This window comes from Phascolarctos cinereus, unplaced genomic scaffold, assembly GCF_003287225.1.
Source record: "Phascolarctos cinereus isolate Bilbo 61053 unplaced genomic scaffold, phaCin_HiC Scaffold_726;HRSCAF=1367, whole genome shotgun sequence".
In the NCBI taxonomy this organism is placed as follows: Eukaryota; Metazoa; Chordata; class Mammalia; order Diprotodontia; family Phascolarctidae; genus Phascolarctos; species Phascolarctos cinereus.
In genome coordinates, this window is record NW_027556098.1 from 185840356 (window position 1) to 185860390 (window position 20035).

At 34.0% G+C, this 20035-nt stretch overlaps 1 protein-coding gene and 1 pseudogene across 1 annotated transcript in view; both read right to left on the minus strand.

The window, feature by feature from the left end:
• CCDC150 (coiled-coil domain containing 150) overlaps positions 1-20035 on the minus strand; it is a 120808-nt gene that overhangs the window by 77650 nt on the left and 23123 nt on the right. Inside the window, exons 7-13 of the mRNA XM_020993626.2 lie at positions 19478-19521; positions 18098-18190; positions 11108-11215; positions 7746-7870; positions 7338-7515; positions 6247-6315; positions 2836-2949 (exon numbers count right to left, since the gene is read on the minus strand). Of these exons, the coding sequence (XP_020849285.1) occupies positions 2836-2949; positions 6247-6315; positions 7338-7515; positions 7746-7870; positions 11108-11215; positions 18098-18190; positions 19478-19521 (731 nt within the window). The remainder of the gene's footprint in view (positions 1-2835; positions 2950-6246; positions 6316-7337; positions 7516-7745; positions 7871-11107; positions 11216-18097; positions 18191-19477; positions 19522-20035) is intronic.
• LOC110213331 (ADP-ribosylation factor-like protein 2-binding protein pseudogene) lies at positions 13377-18084 on the minus strand (annotated as a pseudogene).

The window sequence follows — 20035 nt, forward strand, 5'->3', positions numbered from 1 at the left end:
TACATGCAAAAAAAGAGAAATCTGTTATTATCCCTATAGTGACAAAACCAAAAGCTGGCTAAATTGTTTATTGCTAACTCTTAGTTTCCCCTAAACCACTGTCCACGGGGGAGTACACTCTGCATCCAAAAGGCTACTAGAGAAGGCAATCCTGAGAGTCATAAATGTACTGTTTCCCGGACATATCAATTTCATTTTCATAGTAGACACCAAACTCAGAGGTTTGTGCACTAGTTTTATTAGTGTTGGAAGTGGTGTTTGCATATAATTCACAAAGCATCATAAAACATTGCTATACTGCAGTTTTGAGATCACAAGGACATGAGTATCATGCCAGCTTGCACTCATGTTAGAGATACTTCGACTTCTAAAATGAGGAAAAAATTAAAGAAATATTTTAAGATAAGGAAGTTATGATGGAAACTCAAATTTGAATTTTTACAGCTTCATCAGAATACCCAAAATAGGATACTGGTCTGGGAAACAAAACTACTAGAGTATTTTAGAATATAAATATCCTTATTTTATTTGTTTTAAAATTAACAATACCTTTTGACACTACAGACCTTATTCTAAAACATGTGACACACTCCATAAAATATACTCTTTGAAAAGAGTAAAGCAAAACTACATAATAAAGTGAATGGTATTGAAAGTGTATGCCATTTTTTCCACATAGGAGAAATTGTAGTACAAAGAAATGAAAGCTGGTTTTGTAGTCAGAGGACCTTATTACATTCTATTCTGGCTCTGATTTTCTGTTCCATGATTTTGGGCAAGTCACCTCTCTGGACTTAATTTTTTTGGTCTGTAAAATGAAATGATTACACTAGATTGCCTTTAAGGTCCCTTCTAGCTCTGAATTTGTGATACTTTGATCCATTTTTGTAGTTTGCCAACTGATAATACAAGAATGTGTAATTTAACTTTATACCTTGGTATCAATGTTGTCTGTTGTATTTGACTTGAGTTTTGTTGACTTTTAATTTTGTTTTCTTTACTTACATTGTTGTGGTTACTAGGTATATAATTCCTTAGTCTCTGCTTTCTTCATTTTCTATATTATTTTATGGAATAACAATTATGTCAAGATTTAAAAACAATAAAATTGTGTCTTGTCAGGCCAGAAGATAGATACAATACAATACAAATACAACAGACTCTGACAGTGACCATGGACTTGCTATTTCTTGCACAAGAAACTTTATCTCTTGATTTCATGCATTTTTACTGGCTATGCTCCATGCTTGGAATGTTCTTCTTCCTTATCTCTACCCCTTCACTTCCCTCAATTACTTCAAGTCTCAGTTAAAATCTCACATCTGCAAGAAGTCTTCCCCAGTGTCCCTCAGTGCTAGTGCCTTTCCTCTAAGATTATCTCCAATTTTGTTGTTGTTCGGTTGTGTCTGAATCTTCATGACCCCATTTGGGGTTTTCCTGGCAAAAACATGACTGAACAATAAAAAATATACAATATCCCCAATCTACCAATCTGGTAAATTTGTCAGAAAAAGAAATAGACTAGTTTGGCACGACCTGTTTTGATTAAACTGTGATGGCTCTTTGGAATCACTAAATCCTTTTCTATCCCTTTGAGAACACATTTTATAATTTTGCCAAACAGAGAAAAGTCAGGCTTATTGGTTTGGAGTTTGTAGGTTCTATTTGAAAATTTGGACACTTGCCCTTACCTAGTCTTAAAGCATCTTTATCATTCTCCACAATTTTTCAAGAATTATTGGCAGTTGCTCAGCAATTATGTCTGTCAGGTCTTTTGGAATCTAAGGATTTAAATCATTTGGGCCAGATAACTTGAAGTCGTCAAGGGCAGTGAATTACTCTCTTACTGTCTCTCTCTCCCCATTGATCTTGTGTCTCAACTGGCTGCCACTTATTTTTGTTCCACTTCCTCTAGCATGAAGATCACTTTTCTTGGCTAATTAAACAGAAGACTCCTTGTATATGAAGTCAAAAGCAGGTTGTGACAAGGTTTAAAATAACTGCTTCACAAAGGACATATAATTCTTTTTAAAAACTTGCCTTTGCTATAAAAATAAAAATATTTTCAGATACTCAACTAGTCACAAAAGAAAGCACTGCTTTAGTAGCCTTAGAAAACCATACTTCAAACCTAGTATTTGACAAAACTTGAGCATATGTCACAAAAGACTAAGTGGAAATGTACTCTCCCATGTCTTTTATGCTAAAAAGTATTTTATATAATTTTTTATTGAAACTTCCACTGGCATTTCTCCTTCCTTTTCTCAGAGGTCTATCCTATATGACACTTAATATTTTAATGCAAAAAGAGGAAAAAATCAACAGAAGATCAACACATAGAGAAATCTGAAAACATGTTCAATGTTCCACACTAATCCACTTCTCATTTCTGCAGAAGAGTAGGTAGGAGTGTCTTCTCATATGTATCCTTTGGGACGGCTAATTAAGTTTAATTGTTATCAAACCTTTGTAGATTTAACACTTCTGCTTCTAACATTTAGATGGGGGAAAATTATATAAAGAAAAAATAACTTCATTCAAAACTGTGGAAAGTGGAGACAGAGAGGAAAAAAATACCCAAGTAAATACAATAGAAATATTTTTTTCCAGATTGTGGATTATCTATCATCATTACTTTCTTTCATTGATTCAAATAATTGATAGTTGGCTATAGAACTAACCTAAATCTTAATTTTCATGTTTCAATTATTTTTATATTATGAGGAACCTCTGTTGTATTTAGCTTTCTTGCTAACTTACAGTAAAAGCAGAAAAAAATCATTACATACAGCATGCCTACTAATTACTAGATTACACTAGTTTTTTAATACCTACCTCATGGTTTTCAGAGACTACTTTTTGGTGTTCCATTGTTGTCATCCTATCCATCAACTGCCTATTCTCCTTCTCTAGGGCCTGTAGGGTACCAATTAAGGCACTCATTTCCTCCTTTAAAAACAAAAGAGAAACAAAGTAGTCATTCCAGAGTTAAGAACACTATCTCCTTTTTCTTATTCCAAGTCTTAGTGAAAATGGAAGTCATTTAACTACTTGATCACTTATCCCTAATACTGAAGGTCTGAAGAGCCAATCTGGAGAAACACAGCAAAGTGTACAAATAGTAGCACTTAGCATATATTTGCTTAAGTTAAATTTAAATATAATTGTAGCAGCATATGTCCAAATTATAGAAAGTAACAGAATTATGGAAATTATAGTTGGAGTATAACTTGTCAGAGTTTATCTTGGATTGTTTCATCATGCGAATTAAGGATAGAACTCTGTGAATGGCATGAAGCAATACGACTCTGGGTTATGATCTATTGATACTCATGGACAAGTACAGTATAGGAACTATGAACAGAATAGCAATTCACTTGTGGCCTTCTTTGGCTCCATGGTCTCACAAGGCAGCATTCCAGGCGGTAGCTGGGAGAAGAAGTAGGATATGCTTTTTAGCTAAATGCAGAGAGACACAGCCCAGGTTTACATAAGGTTTTCAGACAAAGAGTCTGCTGTGGTCAAGCGGCAGGTGGGCTAAGAAGGTCAGGGAACATGGACCAGTAGCAATGAGTCTTTTTTTAAAAGCTAATTTATAAAAATTAACCCAGAAGGCCTATTCAGAATAAAGAAGGTGCAACTATAATACTGCATCAGTAAGCTTGCCAGAGAGTTTTAGCAGTTAGTTTAAAACTAGAACTTCATGCAGTTTATAAGCATACCAGAGATGTGTGACAGAAGAAAGGTTTAGGAGAGTGAGACCATGTTCTTCTCTGGCTATTCAGTTTTCAGAACAGTCTATGACAATTTAATGGATGTCTTGCACACCAAGCAGACTGAATGAAAATTGGTCAAGGTAAAGTTCTTTGAAAATATGCTATGTTGTTAAAACCAAACTTTAAAAGTTTTTAGCTTAACCTCTGTTAAGGAACCCCATAGGCACAATCATAATTCTATGCTGAAACCTACAGTATATTCACAGAGGCAGTCTTTGATACTACTACATCTACCATTTAGCATTCTATGTCCTAGTACTAAAAAGAGTTGACGGTGTTTAGAAAGAAGTTCATAGTTAATAATAGTTACCATCTTAAATTTTGATAGCTTAAATGGGATTGTATAGAGGTTGGCAAAATTTTGTCACAAGCTTCAGAGGCAGGAACTTTTCTCTTCTCAAACTAGATATTTGAAAGTGAGAAAACCATGTCAGGGAGAGTGAGAATATGCTTATCTATTTTTAATAAACTCTGAGGTACCATTTCATACTCATATAAATAAAAAATAACTAAAAGTGACAAAACTCATCAGTGTCAGGATTGTGAACAAATGGATATACTTTTTTTACTCTTAATGGAATTATAAATTGGTAGATTCTTTGTGGAAAGCAATCTATTAGGGGACAACAAAACACAAAAATACTTTTTGACCTAATAATCATATTTTAGGAACACATTCTTAAAGCGATGTTATCAGTGAAAAAAATTATATGTTAGGGCAGCTAGGTGGTGCAGTGGCCCTGGATTCAGGAGGACCTGTGTTCAAATTCGACCTCAGACACATTACTAGCTGTGTGACCCTGGGCAAGTCACTTAACCCCATTGCCTACCCCCCCCAAATTATTTGTTAAAATGTATATGGCGGCAATAATTGTAATTGCAAAGAACTGGAAGCAATCCAAGGTGGTGAATGGTTGAAAAACCTGTGTGATACCAATTTAGTAGAATTCTCCAATACCATTAAAAAGAAGCATGACAAAAAATTTAGAAAAACTTATAAGAAGTAATTGAATTAAAGGAAGCAGAACTTTAGTACATATACAAATTATAACAAAACAAAAATAAAAATGTATAGATATACAGAGATGAATTAACATAGAAAAATAACAGGAGAGTATACAGAAGGAGTAATTAATAACTTGCTATGGACATACTGTATATAACATTGATTTTTAAATGTAAATTGTTATAAATGTATACTTAAATGGTTTTGTAGTTGTTTAAAGTTAAATGGATAATTTTATATATATGTACATATGCATAAATATATAATACATATATACACATATAGATATATACATATATATATGTAGATAGAGAGATAAGATAAAAGTCATCCAAGAAGAAAAATTCCAAGTCCAATGGTAACTGGGTCCCCACCTGGTTCACAAATCATTAGTGTTTTTGACTGCTACTACACATTGCTGATTCATATTGGGCTGCAATCTGCTTAAATCCCAAGCTTTTTTTTAAGACAAAATGTTGTTTAATCATACCTTTCTACATCTTGTACTTGCGAGGCTGAATTTCTGTGTATCACATTTTAATTTATTCCTCTTGAATTACATCTTGTTAGATTCAGCCCAATGCTTTTTCTGTGTCAAGATTTTTTTGGATCCTGACTCAAGGAACGTGAATCCTAATCCCTGTTCTTACAGCAGAAGAGGTACCTGATTAGAAGCCAGACCATATCTACAAGGCAGGATCTATCTACAGCTGATCTTTACTGGGCTAGCTTCACCTTTTAGGTCATAAGTTGACAGCCCTATAACAGAAGGCAGATAGTAAGATGGAGATAGTTAATCTTATCTCCATTCATAAATTTGGAAGCCATTTACATTTTAAGTATGTGTATGTGTATATGTATGTATGTATGTATGTATGTATACACATGCTCTTGTGTGTGTGTGTTTCTAGCCAGAGGTTTGCATAAGTTGCCTAATATAAGACTCAGAAAAAGGTATCTTTATAGATAAATGACAGTTGCAAAAATGTACAGATGGCAAACTAATACTGTCTCTCACAAAAAAATAACTGGGTGCTGTTAGTTCTGGCTTTTACAGGTCCTGTAAGGGTCATTCTGGTAGAAGGGATAGAATTGGTAAGTTCCCCATACTTGTTTCAAAAGCAATGATATGCATACACATATACATACATATATATGTACACACCTATACACATATACACACACACCTTTAGTGTCTGCAGTTTAGCCAATCTCACGTTTCCATTTTTCTTCATAACTTAGGGCAAATAATTTTACCTCTTCCCCATCTATAAAATGAATGGGTTTATGGAGTGTTTGGCTTCCGAGGTTCTTTCATGCTCTATTTCTATGGTCCTATATGGTTGCCTCCAGCTCTAAGCCTACAATTTTATGATTATAACTCTTCAAAGATAAGAGCGTTCATTAGACACCAACATGTAAGGAAAATAACAATCACTGATGAATAATAAGGATCAATAATACCTTGTTTTTCTTTAATTCCATTTCAAGTTTGCTTTTTTCTTGTGTTCTGTCACTCTCTGTTTTCTTTAACTGTCCAAGAAAAACAGAATGGATAATTTTTAAAAGATGCTGACAAGCTATTAGAAACAACCTATACATCAAATTATTCCTACACTGCCAAAATAGTACATCCTTTCAGAAAGAGGCCAAGAAGAGAATTTCTGAGGCAGAGCAGGTTTCATAAACCAGCCATGACATTAGAAGCATATATCTGTGTATCGGATTATACAGGTTTCTTCCTAACTTCTCTGACTTCTCCACCATACCTCAGGAAGGTCATTCCTGGGAAAACCTCAACATCTCGCAAGATCTCATCAGCTTTGGTGTACTAACTTATCACTACCCTTTATCCCTCTGATGGGAGGGTGGAACAATGTGCTCTAAAACCTCCCTTTAAGGAAGGAGTTCAGGTCAGTATCTTCTCATTTCTCAGCTGGCTATACTACTCTGGGACTTCTCCACTTTGCCCCTCCACTAGGTACCTTCCTTCTCTACCTCACCTTTCCTGGTTCTTCAGTCTTTTCTGTGTTGTCTTCCCCCATTAGATTATGAACTCTTTAAGGGCAATGTCCATATTTCTTTTTTTCATTTGTGTACCCAGCACTTTGCACAGTGCCTGGCATATACTAGGTGCTTAATAAATGTTTATTTACTATTGACTTGACTAATTTGGAAGATATAACAATTCTCCCTTAATCTCCACTGCCCTATTCACTTTAGGGCCAATCATTTTTTTTAAACCAGTTGTTTTAACTAACATACAGTATAGGATGTATGAACCACTGTTAACACTGATCATTTTTGCATATGGATCAACAAATTGATCAATCGATATTTATATGCCTAGGCATTTTCTAGGTGCTGAAAATGCAAATAAATCAAACATATATGGATATCTGCAAATATTTCTCAAATTCAAATTTCTTCAAATTTATTTTACTAAAAACAATTAGTACAATGAACCAGTCAGTCAAACTGTATTTAGTAACTTGCTTTTTAAATGTAATTTTAAAAGAAAAATGTCACCATTAAAAGCTAAAATCCGCTTCTACCTCTTTGTGTAGATTTTCTCTTCCCTTCAATAGAGATTTTCTTTCTTTTAGTGCTACTTCTAGTTCGCCTCGCAATCTAACAATAGTATACTCTTGTAGCTCTTTTTGTGTTGTTGTTCTCTTTTCCACTTCCTTTGCTTTTTGTTTACATTTGCTGTGTTCAAGGTGTAAGGCATCACTACGGGGGTATAACAAGTCAACATGGAACAAGCTGGTGAGATTTCTGCTTTAACAGAAATGTTAAATGCAAGATACTTTAGAACATGTTCACTTCCTGAGGACAGCAATGAAAATATTACAATGACATTATTTGGTATCTTCTTCTTGTTGTTTGTTAAAAAGAAGTATGGCTGAATAGAACAATGTTCTTAAAAAAAAAGAAAAGCAAAAAAGTTGAAACTAACTCACAGGCATTTTTGAAGTTGGGTTCTTTCATTCTGAACATTTTGTAGTTCTTTTGCAATACTGGTCCTGGTAGCATCCAACATTAAATCTTGCTCCTGCAACTTTTGTGTCACTTTTTCTTGCTCTGCCTGGGACATGACAATTAACTTAGATAATAAAAAAGGATTACTTGATAGGAAGCCAACTAAAATAATTCAAAGACCCTGAACTTTTAGAAATGAGCCGGTAGAAAAATGAATATAAGTAGAATCTTGTTTTACAGAATATCATTTTAAGTTCATAACTTATTCCCCACCCTGAGTTTTACATCCCCACCGGTGTCAGCTAGAACTCTTCTTTATATAATGTCTTCCTTACTGCCATCATGGTTCTATTCTAAATCCATTACCAACATCACATTTTGTAAAGCATATTACTTCAATTAATAACATCTCATACGATGATCACAGATAGTTACAACAGAAAAGGTGGCAGTATTTACTTTCAGGATCCTCTACCTCAAAACTCACTTTTGGAAAACAGCCCCAATCTTCAAATTACTATTGTTTGTAAATTCACAAGTATTTGCTTTATGCACTGAGAGACAACATAGTAAAGTGGATAACTAGCTTTGAGACCAGGAAGATCCAGATTCAGTCATGTGTCTGACACATACCAGCTGCGTTACTAGACAAGTCACTTGGGCTCTTAGTGCTGTAGACCAGAAGTAGTAAAAACACAGCCAACAGGCCCATAACACTCTCCAGTAGTGCTCAAATCGGAATAAAATGTAGTTGGCAAATATTTAACAAAATAAAAAATACAATAAAATATAGATGTTAATATGTTGTTTTCTGAGCCAATATGTGACCTTGCAGGTCGTTTTGTATGGTTTTTGGCCCTTTTTCTATTTGAGTCAATACCACTGCTCTCGGCAATTCTCTAAGACTCTAAGTTGTAGGGAACCTGCTTTGGTAGAAGGAGTTCACTCACTTGGGAGTTCCATATACCAATAAAATAATAGCTCCAGTCTCTATTCTCTATCCTTGCTTTATACAAATACATTTAAAAATAAACCAACAATATTGTTCCCCAAAAGAAACGTCCTGATTTTCAAAACAAGGAAATAGATAAACTAAAAACTATAAGCCAGTGAATTTGACTTATATTGCTTAGAAAATCCTAGAATGGAGTGTGGAAGTGATGGTTGGTGAACATTTTTTAAAGGAAAAGTAGATTATAAAGAGCTAGCACTGCTTCATCAAGAACAGGTCGTGCCAGAATAACCTATTTTTTGGCTGAGTTCCTAAACTGGTAGGTCAGGGGAATGCTGTACATATGGCTTACTTTGATTTTATTAAAGCATTTGATAAAGTAGCTCATGGTCTCATGGAAAAGATAAGAGATGTGGGCCATAAGATAATACAGCTAGATGAATTTAGAACTGGCTGAATGACTCAACTCAAAGAATCTTGTGAACAGTTCAACTACAATTTTGCAGGAAGCCTCCAGGAGAATGTACACCAAGGATTTATACTTTTGAATCTACTCTATGTTGCTGAACATTTTTGTGAGTGTTCTGCATAAAGGCATAGATGGCATGCTTATCAAATGTTCATATGATACTAAGCTAGAAGGATTAGACAACATACAAAAAGATAGACTTAGGATCCAAAAAGATCTTGAGATGCTAAAGCATTGGGTTGAATCTGATGAGATGAACTTCCATAGGAAAAAATGTAAAATTTGATATACATTAAAAATATTGACTTCACAAGTACAACATGGGAGGGGGCATGGTTAGAGTACTTTATCTGAAAAAGATCAGCAATAGGAGGTGGCAGTCAAAAAAGTTAGTAAGATCTTAGGCCGCAACCAAAAAATAAGGAGCTGACAGTCCCACTTTACTTTGCCCCTGGTTAAATCACCTTCAGAGGATCATGTTTATAAAGAAGACAATTTATAAAGGATATTGATGAGATTGATACTATCCCCAGAGGAGCAACCAGGATTGTGAAGGGCCTTCAGTCTATGTCATATGAGGATCATTTTGAGGAGCTGGTGATGTTTAGCCTGAAGACTCAGTGTGACGGGTTGTAATATGGAAAAGGGATTCCAGTGGTGGGGAATGTGCAGCCTCAAGGCCACATGTGGCCCTCTAGGTCCTTTCAGTCAAAGGGCCAAACTTGATGACCTAAAGGGCCACATGTGGCCTCGAGGCTGCAGGTTTCCCACCCCCGGATTAGCTTATCCTATTTGATCCCTGAGGGCCAAAGTAGGAGCAATGTTTAGAAGCTGCAGGGGCTAATTGAGGCTTAATGTTAGCAAAAACTTCCTAAGCCATTAGAACTATAACAAAGTTGAATGGAATGCCTTGGAAAGAAATGGTGTGATCTGCACTAGTGGAAAGAGTGCTCGCATTGATAAGATCATAAATATATAGAAGTACTGAAGTGGATCATATAAATATTGAATATGATAGAATACATGAATAAAACTTTGAAGAAATGACCCACCACAGAAATTAAGAAACTTAAAAATGGTAGAACCTATTGCTACAGTGTATAAAAGAGGTATACTGTATTCACAGAATCAGAGATTTTTAGGGTTGGAATTATATAATTGATCTCATACCTAGAAAGGAATCCTTAGCATAAGGATAAGTGGATAAGTCAATCACTCTGTTAAGTAATCATCCAGATTCTGTTCAGAGAACTCCAATAAAAAGAGAACCACTTCTGTCTAAGGCATTTCATTTCCCTGTCATAATTCTAATTGATGGAATTTTCTGGAAAGAGATATTTCATGTGGAGGGAAGGCCAGAAACAAAGATATATAGATGGGAAAGGACAAAGTATAATAACTTATACAGATTCACAATCCTGGTTGCTCCTCTGGGGATAGTATCAATCTCATCAATATCCCTTATAAATTGTCTTCTTTATAAACACAATCCTGTGAAGGTGATTTAACCAGGGGCAAAGTAAAGTGGGACTATCAGCTCCTTATTTTTAGGTTGCAGCCTAAGACCTTATTAACTTTTTTGACTGCCACCTTATATTGCTGATCTTTTTCAGATAAAGTGCTCTAACCATATGTAATCATGAGGTATATTTCTGAGCAATCCTTAAGTAATAGGAGAATAATTATTCTTCTAAGGTAATATAATTTTATAAAGCACCAGAAGTATAAGTTCTGGTGCAAAAGAAAATGAAATCACTGTCTAGAAAATGAGCTGTTACAATTAATTTTTTTTAAATTCATTTTTATATTTTTATAGTCTTTGCTTTATCATACATTCTACCTGTTCAAATATCTTACCCCATCCTTGAATTACTATGGTTTCATGCTTGTATTAGATAAGTAGTTTAGTGTTAATTGAATACCTTTAGAAAAGCTTGATGATCTGCAATGAGTCTGACATTCTCCATAGTAACAGTCTGAAGCTTGTTATTCAGGTCTGAACACTGTTTGTTCAATCGATCATTTAACATCTAAGCAAAAAGATACGTATTTAGCACTTAATAGGTCTATTTAACACCTAATAATTCATTCCCTTAGATAACTCAAGGGTTTAATTTTTTAATTTGTTTGTTCTAAAGTTTTACAAAATATGTTAAATGTTTACTGAAAAACCCCTGAGTGAACCCACATTTAAATAAGATCCCATCCATTATTCACTGGACCAATCTGAAGCTTTCCACAATTGATTAATATTTTCTTCTGCATTGTTCTAAACATCTGTCCATACCAGCAAGGCTTCTGCAACAAAATTCTGAGATGAAATAAATCAGTTTTACTGATGATAAATGCAGTAACTTTTAGGATATCTGAAATCTGTTCCCATAATTTTGTGAGAAGCATCCAGAATTGTCTCATAGGACTGAATTTCTAACATCCTTTACCACTGAAAATTTTTTTACCTGTATTAAAAAAAGCAAAATGTAACTGTATTCCACAACATTCGTGCGTTTAAGAAAAAAAATACACTGGCAATACAGAACAATCTACATGCAGACTGTCATACTTTTATTTTTGCACATTTTAAAATTTATTCTGAGAAAAGACAGGGAACTTTCTTTTATTACCTTTTAAAACATTTATTTTTGATACTAGGCAGTCTTCAAGCATTTATTGCTAGCAAAGATTTGGAAAATGACCATATCACTAGAGAATTGGTTTGAGCAAAGAAGAAAGTTAGATGAGAAGAGACAGTGGAAAAAAATAGCAGGCAGTATAGTAACAAGCAAAAGAATGAAACAAATCAATTTTTAACAACATTTTCCCTTTGTCTTCTTAAAACAGAGGGAAAAATGGAACTAAAAATAGAAGTAAAAGATACTAACAGCAGATTTATAGGAAATAATGAAAAAAATGACAATATAGAGAACGGAAAACCTGAAAAGATCAGCTGAAACAGCCAACACTAAATATTATTAGGTGAAACCAAAATTGCAGACAATAAGGATGAAATGGAAAATTAGTTAAGAAAATAACTACATTATAAAAGCAAATATATTTGAAACCACAGTCTAGTACATTCATCAGAAAATACATATATGTGTATATATATATAATATATATATATGACCATTCCTATTGAAGACATGTAAAGTGGGACTATCTACTTTTATCACTCCTATTCAATATGTTAGAAATAATAATCAGGCATGAAAAAGTAAATAAAAGAAGAATCTCTAGCTGTGAATAAATTAAAACATCTCTATTTACAGATAATATGATTGTATATTTAGAAAATCCAATTTAATCAAAAAATATATATGAATTTGACAAAGTAGCCAGGCATACGATAAGCCTACAAAATGACCTATATTTAGCTATATTAATAGCAGGAATCAGAAAAAAAAAACCTGATAGAGAAACAGAACACAATATGGTAAAACATAACCAAATGTAGGGGCGTTCACTTATTCGGACAGGTAAGAACTATACAAAATCAACATCATAATAACATACAGATAATAAAGATAGAGCTGAACAAAGAAATGGAAGGTCATCCCCTGTTCATGGTTATGTTGTACAAATACAGTAAAAAATGTCAATAATTCCAAATTGTTTTATATATTTAATGGAATTCCTATCAAAATACTAATCAGTTATTTCATAAAATTAAGTCATAAAAATTCACATGGAAAAACACCGGCAATAAAAATAATAATAAAATTTAAAAACCTACACGAAAACTGAAAAACAATCTATTAACATGATTACATTAAAAGAAATCAGAAAAATAACAGAATCCTTAAAAGACAACAACAATAATATCACGTCAAAATGTATGGGATGCAGCCAAAAATTTTTCTTGGAGATGAATTTATATTACTAAGTGCTTACATTAACAAAAGAAGAAAATAAGATAATAGGATTGCACCTAAAGGCACAAGAAAAAGAATAAAGCAATAAATGATCCTAAGGAAAGTTTAAAAACAAAACAGAAAAAAAGAGTATAAAGGCAAGTACAGATATAAATAGAAAATTAAAGGATAATTTAGTTGACAAAATTAAAAGTTTTTAAGACTAACGAAATAAACATAAACTACTAGTAAATTTAGTAATAAAAAAGGATAATGAAAACCCTCACAAATGAAAAAAATAACAAAAGACATAACTAAGAATTCAACATAGCATGTTCTAACAAATTAGAAAATTTAAAGGTAACAGATGCCCAGCTGCAAATATATAAATGAACAATATAAATGGTGGATAAACCAATACAAAAATAAACCAATACTTTTAAATAGACAATTCAGAGAAAAAAGTAAAACACATCATCAAAAAATTACTTAAAATACTCAAATGGATTTTGATCTTAATGATTCAGAAGTTCTCTTCAATAATGCAGACTGCAACCAATCCATGTTTGCCAATTCTAAGTGACTCTTTCCATTTCCTTCCCAAAATTCAATACAGGTGATCCATACAACATTCTGGAAAGCTTCCTCACTTTTTCCTGTTATTACCTCAGCACCAGGGGAGTACTCTTGCTGTCTACTTACTGTCAGCTCTTGCCAAGTGAACAACCCATCTTCTTATCATGCAGTTTCTTGATAATGTTCTTTTTACTCCTGTTCTTCTGAGAACCTAGATATTACAATACAGCTTTTGCGCATCTACCACGTACCTTTCCATAATCATCTGTGTGATGTACATTTTTAGTTTTTTAGAGGCAGTGATATTTCAGGTTTCACTGCCTTATAGAAACACCAGTAATATATGATCATTGGAAAGATGGGCTTGGGGTCAGTAAAAGACCTTTGAAATTTCTCCAAAGCTATCCAAATTACTCTCCTGCTCCTCTTGAATTCCGAACTCAACTCACTGTCCATCTATACTGTTTGAATCACATAATACATACTGCTAGAATAGCTTTACAGGGTGTCCATCCAAATGCATGTTAAAATATGTTCAACAGACATTCATCCATTTGGTTTTTCCTGTATAGACAGATTGGCCAGATTCCTTAGAATGACTGCAGATCACTTCCAGCAGGCTTTGCAATGTCCTGGGGCTTGTTACCATCAGCATAATGTCATCTGCAAACAGGAGCATTTGGAGGCCTTCACCATTTATAGGAAATCCCTCTTCAAACTCGATTCTGCAGTGATTTTCTTCAATAAAAGTAGTAAATGCTTTTCACAAAGCATATATCTCATTTTATATCTGATTTTTACCTTATAATATTTATAGTATTTACAAGGTTATTTATACTATTACATCTTTCAAGGAATTCTAAATGATCTTGATGTATAGGTGGGAGATATTGTTAAAGAAAAACCTGTAAGGTGGTGCTTTGTTCTGCCAAAACAAATAGCTTTTCATAATCATCAAATAAGGACAAAGGGATCTTATACTCTCTAAATCTTTCAGTTAATTTTGACATAGTAAAGATTTGGTCCGCTGTTGAACGTCACTTGTAAAAGCCTACTTATCCCTAATGATAGCCTCATTAATTTTTGTATGTATTCCTCTTCTAAAAATTTTGTATAGCTGTAAGAGTAGGCATATAGATTAGTAGTTAACCTTCTCTTGGTCATCTTTTTCAGTATTAACAAAGTATAAGATTCCCCCACATACCTCTGTCGTTTTTCCCATCCTCCAGATACTTTATACATTAGTCCCTCAATGGCTTCAGAATTGTTTCACCTCCAGCATAGATCACACACACAGACACACACACACATCTACATATATGTATAAGTATACATATATGTGTGTGTATGCATGTATATATGTATATATATGTATGTGTGTGTATATATATGTATGTGTGTGTGTGTGTGTGTGTATATATATATATATATACACAAAATTAAGTCCAACTGCTTTTACACTTTTTTTTGTTCTCTTTAGTGTTGTTTCTTTTTTATAAACATATCTAGGGATGTCATTTTAGGGTACAAATTTAGTGGTCCAACTACTCTTGATAGAAAAAAGCTTGTTAAAATGTTTTTTCTGCAAATCTTTTCCCTTCTACTTGTAGATCTTTCATTTATATCCTTGAATTCTCTTGGGATGACTAAATTTAGTTGGATATCTTACCAAGCTTTCTTTTCTTTTTTTTTTTTTGGCTAGGCAGTGGGGTTAAGTGACTTGCCCAGGGTCACACAGCTATTAAGTGTCAAGTGTCTGAGGCTGGATTTGAACTCAGGTCCTCCTGACTCCAGGGCCAGTGTTCTATCCACTGCGCCACCTAGCTGCCCCACTCAAGTTTTCTTTAAACTGGATTTTACCCTTCCCTGCCTTTTTCTTCTTCATGAAATGATATTGTTCATAATCATCCACCATTGTATTAGAAATGAGTTTGTATTCAACCTCGTGTTGCCTTTGATACCCATCTTTCTTTCTTTCCTTTTTTTTAAGGAAAGAATAATCTTTAATATTTGAGTATCTGATGTTCTGCCAAAGTGTGTCATTACATTTACAGTAAAAAAAAAACAACACCCAACCCATGTTCTCAATACATGACATACTTGTATATAAACATATACATATATACATTTTTTAAAAGATATTCAGTCCATATCTTAAAATTAAAATTCAATAGTCTTGTTTTCAATTTAAGGATCAGTCAGATAGTCACCTATATCTTTTCTTTTCTCCAAAGTGTTTTGACATACACATTTTCTTATCAGTACCTTCACAGTTATTAGAGAAACTGAACATTTTCCTAAACTGACTAAAGCAGAGATGATAATTCAAGCTTTTGCCTACTTCTTCCTCTCCTTACTCACTCATGTGGAACAGTGGAATACCACCTTGGGAGGACAGGTTTTAAGGGTAAAGAGAATATTATAAAGTTTAGGACTTACACTCTTTTTGCAGGAAAAAGTGATCCTGGATGCATAGGATTTAACAAATTTACATTAATCATGGAAGCATTATGAAAAAAGTACATGTTTCAGTCCCTTCTTTCCAATATAAATCAGACCTCAGCATGTAATCTGTAGGGTTTCTGACAAAATGGAGTAACAATGTAGGGTAACTTTTCACCCAAGAATACTTTAAATCTAAAAAAGCTTTACAATATAATATGTAGCCTTCTTCCTAACTGGACATTCACAAAAGTGCCCCAACCAAATTCACAAGATCTTAAAATTTGCTACTAAAACATAGATTCTCAGATATAGTTGTAAAACGTAGTAGATTCTTAAATGGGTGCTTTGGCTAGACAAAATGAGACTGCTGCTATAAGGACCAGCACAAGGTCATGCTGAGGTCACAAGGCTTTTACAAACCTAAGACTATGAGGTGGTTTATATATATTTTACTTCTGGGCAAACATTTTAATTTGGGGAAAAACTCCCAGCCAAACCTTATGTTCCCCAATATTCCTAACACAGTTCCTAATATAATTCCTAACAGAGAAAGTTAAAACATCAGCTTTATAAATCCCTAAGAAAATGAGCTGGGTTTGAATAATTGTCCCTAGATGAACAGACACTGTCCAAAAAAAGATACCATAAAACATATAGGAATAGGATTCCTTAGGTTGAAACGTGTACCAAGCAAAGACAGCCTTGTCTCACAAAGATGTATGTGGAACACTTGTCCATGTTTGGGATGGAAAACATGAGTTGTAATGTTTTGATTTAAGAGAAACATGTGCTGCTGACACACTCCTTTTGGGTTTTTCTCCTCAAGTTTAGAATGTCCAAGATGATTAACTCTCATCCAAAGAATGTGAACTAATGTTGTAAATTATTCCGGGAAACAGGTATGGAAGGTGACTTGCATAATGATGTTACCATTAAACCACTGCTTAAGTCCAGACTTGGGCCTTCTTTTTCAGCTCTGTAGTCTGCAAACATTTCTTTGAAGGCCAGGAAATCTGTAAATGTGAGCAGCATGTCAAATATATCACCTGCTACTTCATCTTTATGCTGTTGTAATGTTGTAGTGAAAGTGGCCATGTTAAACCCAGGAAACCTCTAGCAGCTGTTCTTCAACATATTTTTCAACCAAAGAGATATATTCATTAAAAATTGGCATAGAGATGAGTTTGTTTTCTTCTGTGTCTTCAAACTCTTGGTAGTACTTTTCCATGAAGTTTTTCTGTAATAACTGGAACTCACCATTCATGATAACGTCCTCTATACATTCAACTACAGCATCAAATTCTGCCTCACAAATGGAAGAAGTGACCAGCGCGACGTTTTCTTCTTCTAAAGTGTCCATTATAGGTGACCGTGAAGCTCCCAGTCGTTCTGGGGCCTCCTCCCTCATCTCTACCTGGTCTGAGATGTAGCCTGAGCTCAGGATGGAGATTCTGTTATTCTGAGTTGCCAAGTTATTCTGAGTACCATAAGTAATCAAATAAACTATAAAGGACCCATGAAGGAAGATGCTATCCACCTCCAGAGAAAGAACTGATAAACAAGTACACAGAGTACATATTTATAAATCTGTGTCAAATGGTGGCCTTCTCTAGTGTGGGTAGGAAGGGAGGGAGGGAGACAGTTCAGAACTCAAAAAGTAACAAAAGAATAAAACTAATTTTAAAAAAGAAAGTAACTGGGCACTGTGTAAATTCTGAGAAGTCTTTATGGAATTAGATGAAGTACTGAATTTGGATAATCAGTATGAATGGAATTTAACTTAATTTAAGAGTTAAATGAATTCTAATCTTTGGGCTCTCTAACTTAATAAAACTAATTAACAACTCAAGGAAAGCCCTGCCACTTCTACTTCTGTGACCTTGAGCAAGTACTTAATGTCACTGGCATTCTTCATCTATAAAATGAGGAGGCTAGACTAGATGACTACCAGGGACTTTTCCCACTCTAAATCTATGACACTATGATCCTATGAAAGGGGAAAATGAGCAAGAGTATCTCAAGAAAAGCCATTCTAATTACCTGTACTTTTTTTGCTGTTTCCTGAAGGGATGCCATCTCAGACTTTAAATGTGTAGTCTCCTTGTGCTCTTGGTTAAAAGACAAGTACAAAGTCTAGAAGAGAAAAAGCAAATAAATTTTTTCTTGACATGTAAAGAGTCTGTTAAAGTTCACCTGCTCATCTTCTTAGCCCACGTTTTACGTGTTGCTCCCATCATTACAAGACATAATCTTTTTTTTTTTTGGCTAGGCAATGGGGTTAAGTGACTTGCCCAGGGTCACACAGCTGGTAAGTATTATGTGTCTGAGGCTGGATTTGAACTCAGGTCCTCCTGAATACAGGCCAGTGCTTTATCCACTGCACCACCTAGCTACCCCAAGACATAATCTTTTGCCACCATTTCAGGACTAGCTAAATCTTACTGTATCCTAGCTCAGGAACTATCTCAAAAAAATTTCTTAGGTTAATGCTTTAAAAAGTTCTGTGAAGAATATGGATAGCCACGACCCAATTTTCTCTCCATTCCTAAATTATTTATCAAAATAATTCACTCAGTTATGCAAAGATTTTAGAATCTCAACTAGAGGGGATTTAACTTTACATTTGATTTAACTGAATATCCAATGCTTATCATCCTCCATAATTTTTAAACTCTAAAAATAAGGCTTCATACTTTTATGTAACTTATACATTTGGCAATATGTACCTTTAGAACCTTTCACCTTATAAATTCCAAATTCCAATGAAACTAAGGTCTCTTTCCAATAAGCTTATAAGTAAAGATAAGATTTAAGTCACTACGCAGAATGGAAAAGCCAAAACTATTCCCTTAAGAGAAACAACTGAATGCTGAAGGGTAAAATAATCTGGTCTGATGATAAAAATCCCTGATTCTTTTTGAGATAGGACAGGGAAAAACAAACAAACAAACAAACTCTCAAATCCCTAAAAAGAAGGTAGAAACAAGTAAGTAAATCCTGCAGATGGAGAATTACATCTATTACCCCAGGAGAGAATTCTCTCACAGAGGACAGATACGGCCTAATTAGGCTAGGCAACAATTCTAGGTAAAAGTATTCATCAATAGTCTCATTTCTTAATATATGGGGAGACATAATGGTTGTAGTATTTATTGTATTTCGTTATAAAGTTCTGATTTACGGAATAGTAGACAATGGAAATACACCTTTTTGAAATCAGAATAACTATTACTTATGCACAGGTTGTTAACTTGACCACAGTCCTGAATGCATTTCAATCACTTATTAACACTTAACAGGCTATTTTCTGAAGTATTAATTGGGAGATTCATCAGAACTGAAAGCAAAGACTAAAAAGAAATCAAAATTACTTAGTGAAGGGAAGAAATACCCGTTTTTTTTAAACGTTTTGCAACTTGCCTTTCCATCTTCAAGTAGCTGGGAAATGACATCATCTTTGGATCCTAAAACAAAAAAATTCATGTATTTTCAATAGTATTTTTGAATCATATAGCATTTTTCCTCTGAAAATTCCTTTCTAAAAATTCTTTTGAAATAAAAATTTGCCAGATATTTGCAGTCACATTTTATTGGTTGGAAATGAAGCAGAAAGCTGCCAACTGGTACACAACCTATACAGAAGGGAGCTTGCTCTACAAGCCACATTTTTAAATTATCAGTCAAATAGTCTATTCACTAGCACAATTTCAGAAAACATTCTGAAGAAACAAATCCTTCACTTTAAACAGCAATTTGGCTGAACTCTAGAAGTAAAATCTTGTTATATTATTTTATATTCTTTTTTTTTTTGGCTAGGCAATGGGGTTAAGTGACTCACCCAGGGTCACACAGCTAGTGTTATGTGTCTATCTTATATTATTTTTGATGCCTACTACTAATGGTACCAAATAACATAAGATAATTTTAAAACCTTATCTTATTTCCTGAGACTAGCTTTCTATCCATTACATCATGCTG